The sequence below is a fragment of the Diaphorina citri genome, unplaced genomic scaffold, assembly GCF_000475195.1.
Source record: "Diaphorina citri unplaced genomic scaffold, Diaci psyllid genome assembly version 1.1 scaffold560, whole genome shotgun sequence".
In the NCBI taxonomy this organism is placed as follows: Eukaryota; Metazoa; Arthropoda; class Insecta; order Hemiptera; family Psyllidae; genus Diaphorina; species Diaphorina citri.
Window position 1 is genome coordinate 83467 of NW_007377994.1, and position 2648 is coordinate 86114.

The 2648-nt window shown below is 41.4% G+C and overlaps 1 protein-coding gene and 1 long non-coding RNA gene across 2 annotated transcripts in view; both read left to right on the top strand.

The window, feature by feature from the left end:
• The window catches only part of LOC103510101, a 13824-nt gene extending 13757 nt beyond the window's left edge, over positions 1-67 (top strand). The window contains exon 9 of the mRNA XM_026824251.1: positions 51-67. Within this exon, the coding sequence (XP_026680052.1) occupies positions 51-67 (17 nt within the window). The remainder of the gene's footprint in view (positions 1-50) is intronic.
• Positions 68-2091: 2024 nt separating this feature from the next.
• LOC103510107 overlaps positions 2092-2648 on the top strand; it is a 2427-nt gene continuing 1870 nt past the window's right edge. Inside the window, exon 1 of the long non-coding RNA XR_003391766.1 lies at positions 2092-2205. This is a non-coding gene — a long non-coding RNA (uncharacterized LOC103510107). The remainder of the gene's footprint in view (positions 2206-2648) is intronic.

Consider the following 2648-nt stretch of genomic DNA (forward strand, 5'->3'; position numbering starts at 1 on the left):
CACCACCACCACTATAACAATTAATTAACCTCCATTCTATTTCTCCTCAGATACTATGCTACTCTAACCTACACCACCATCACCACCACCACTATAACAATTAATTAACCTCCATTCTATTTCTCCTCAGATACTATGCTACTCTAACCTACACCACCATCACCACCACCACTATAACAATTAATTAACCTCCATTCTATTTCTCCTCAGATACTATGCTACTCTAACCTACACCACCATCACCACCACCACTATAACAATTAATTAACCTCCATTCTATTTCTCCTCAGATACTATGCTACTCTAACCTACACCACCATCACCACCACCACTATAACAATTAATTAACCTCCATTCTATTTCTCCTCAGATACTATGCGACTCTAACCTACACCACCAAGTCAGATAAGGAATGGGATGAGATAGTGGAGGCGTTTGCTCGCACCCAGACAGAATTCACAACACTGCTTCCATTAGATGTAGAATGGTGGCAGAGAGCATTTGAGTATTCCAGCAAACATCCCAACCTGACGAATGAGCCATGTGAGTCCATAGCTGCGTCCAAACATAGTCCACGCCGTCGATGGACGAGGTGAAGATGTTGTCGAGGCAGTGTATGGTTTCAGTCGGCGTTGACTATGTTTTGACACAGCTTATGCGAGCACATTTCAATTTAAACTTTTCTTGTCAGCCTTGTTAGCTTGGATGGTAGCGATTCTGCTTTGTAAGCGTTAGGTCGCGGGTTCGATTCCTGCCCAAAGCGGATTTTATGTAGAGCGGATAAGGTTCGTTCTCGGAACGGCTGGCTTTCTCCTATCCTGTCATCCTTCCCTCTTCGCTTGGCTAACTTTGCTAAGTACAGACCCCAAAAAAGATTGGGAAAAGGTGCAGAACAAGAACCGTACCTTCGTTAAGTGTTGATTGTTGACAAATCAAGAGTGTCATTTAGTTCTCATTTGCTGAGCTCTATAATACACTCTCATGTTAGAGCCGCGTGTTAGCTCCGAACGTGCTCGGAGTAGTCTCCAACCATTCTCAGCGGTAATATTTCTGTTTCTCCCCAGGTCGTGATTATCTAGAGGAGGCATATGAGGCTTGGTCCCGCTTCACTCATCCTATCCAAAAAAGATTGGGAAAAGGTGCAGAAGAAGAACCGTACCTTCGTTAAGTGTTGATTGTTGACAAAAAAATCAAGAGTGTCATTTAGTTCCCATTTGCTGAGCTCTATACTCTCATGTTAGAGCCGCGTGTTAGCTCCGAACGTGCTCGGAGTAGTCTCCAAACATTCTCAGCGGTAATATTTCTGTTTCTCCCCAGGTCGTGATTATCTAGAGGAGGCATATGAGGCTTGGTCCCGCTTCACACATCCTACACCACCACCACCACTATAACAATAAATTAACCTCCATTCTATTTCTCCTCAGATACTATGCGACTCTAACCTACACCACCACCACTATAAAAAAAACATTAAACACCGACGCGCAAAAATTCAGTACCTACAGCTTGAACCCGCGAAGAACACTTACAAGGCATCACACATTTGTTTGTTTGTTTGTTTGTTTGTTTGTTTGTTTGTTTGTTTGTTTACATATCAGCTGATTACAAAACAGGCCGGGGCTCGCTTGGCCAAAAGAGGAAAAGGTTCAAGTTGGCCCGCCCAGCAGGCGTGCTATACCCTCTTAAGCTAACTAGGCCGGTCACATGAATTTTTAGCTGCTACCATAAACCGTTTAGATTTTTGAATTATTTTTAATATATCGAGGAAAAGCTGTCAGTCTCAGTCTGTCAGAGTAGAGGAACAGAGATACACGAATTTTTGCACTCGTGTGTAAGTACCTATATTTTGCTTTATCCTGTACCTACCTACTAAACTCTTGTTACTTTCTATTACCCTTACGTATAGGGAACCTATACAAGGTAATGAGAAAGTATTGCAATTTTTTCTTGTTTCAGAACTACCCCCATAAACAGATATGAATTGAAAGATGTGGTGTTGGCCAGATATCGAAATACAACCACATACTGAACCTATACAAGGTAATGAGAAAGTATTGCAATCGGTCCAAATTTTTTCTTGTTTCAGAACTACCCCCATAAACAGATATGAATTGAAAGATGTGGTGTTGGCCAGATATCGAAATACAACCACATACAGATACCCGCGAGCTGACTTCTTCTATGACACTTATGAGTCCGAGTATAGTAAGTAACCCAATCGAGTGCCTGGGTTCCGGAACTCTAATATTGAACTCTGTGTATCGGGAAGCTCGATATTATAATAGGTATATCACTCCAACAACATAAATCAAATCAGGGGAAGTAACGCCATAATGGAGTTCATTCAAACTAACTTGTAGTACGTACAGTATGAACAGTATCACTTTTTCAACAGTGTAATATCTCCTTAATTCAGTTGTTTAGTAAAACTGATCCGCCGCTATAAACCCACAATCGAAGTCCTCAAGAAAATCGATCAAGCCTAGCAGTTGGAATTTTCAGGAATTATCATGGACTTGGTAAATATATTTTTCACGAATTTGGGTTAAAACTTGGTATATTTTCCACAAATTTGGGTTACATTGTGTCATTTTCTCTCTCTCTCTCTCTCTCTCTCTCTCTCTCTCTCTCTCTCTCTCTCTCTCTCT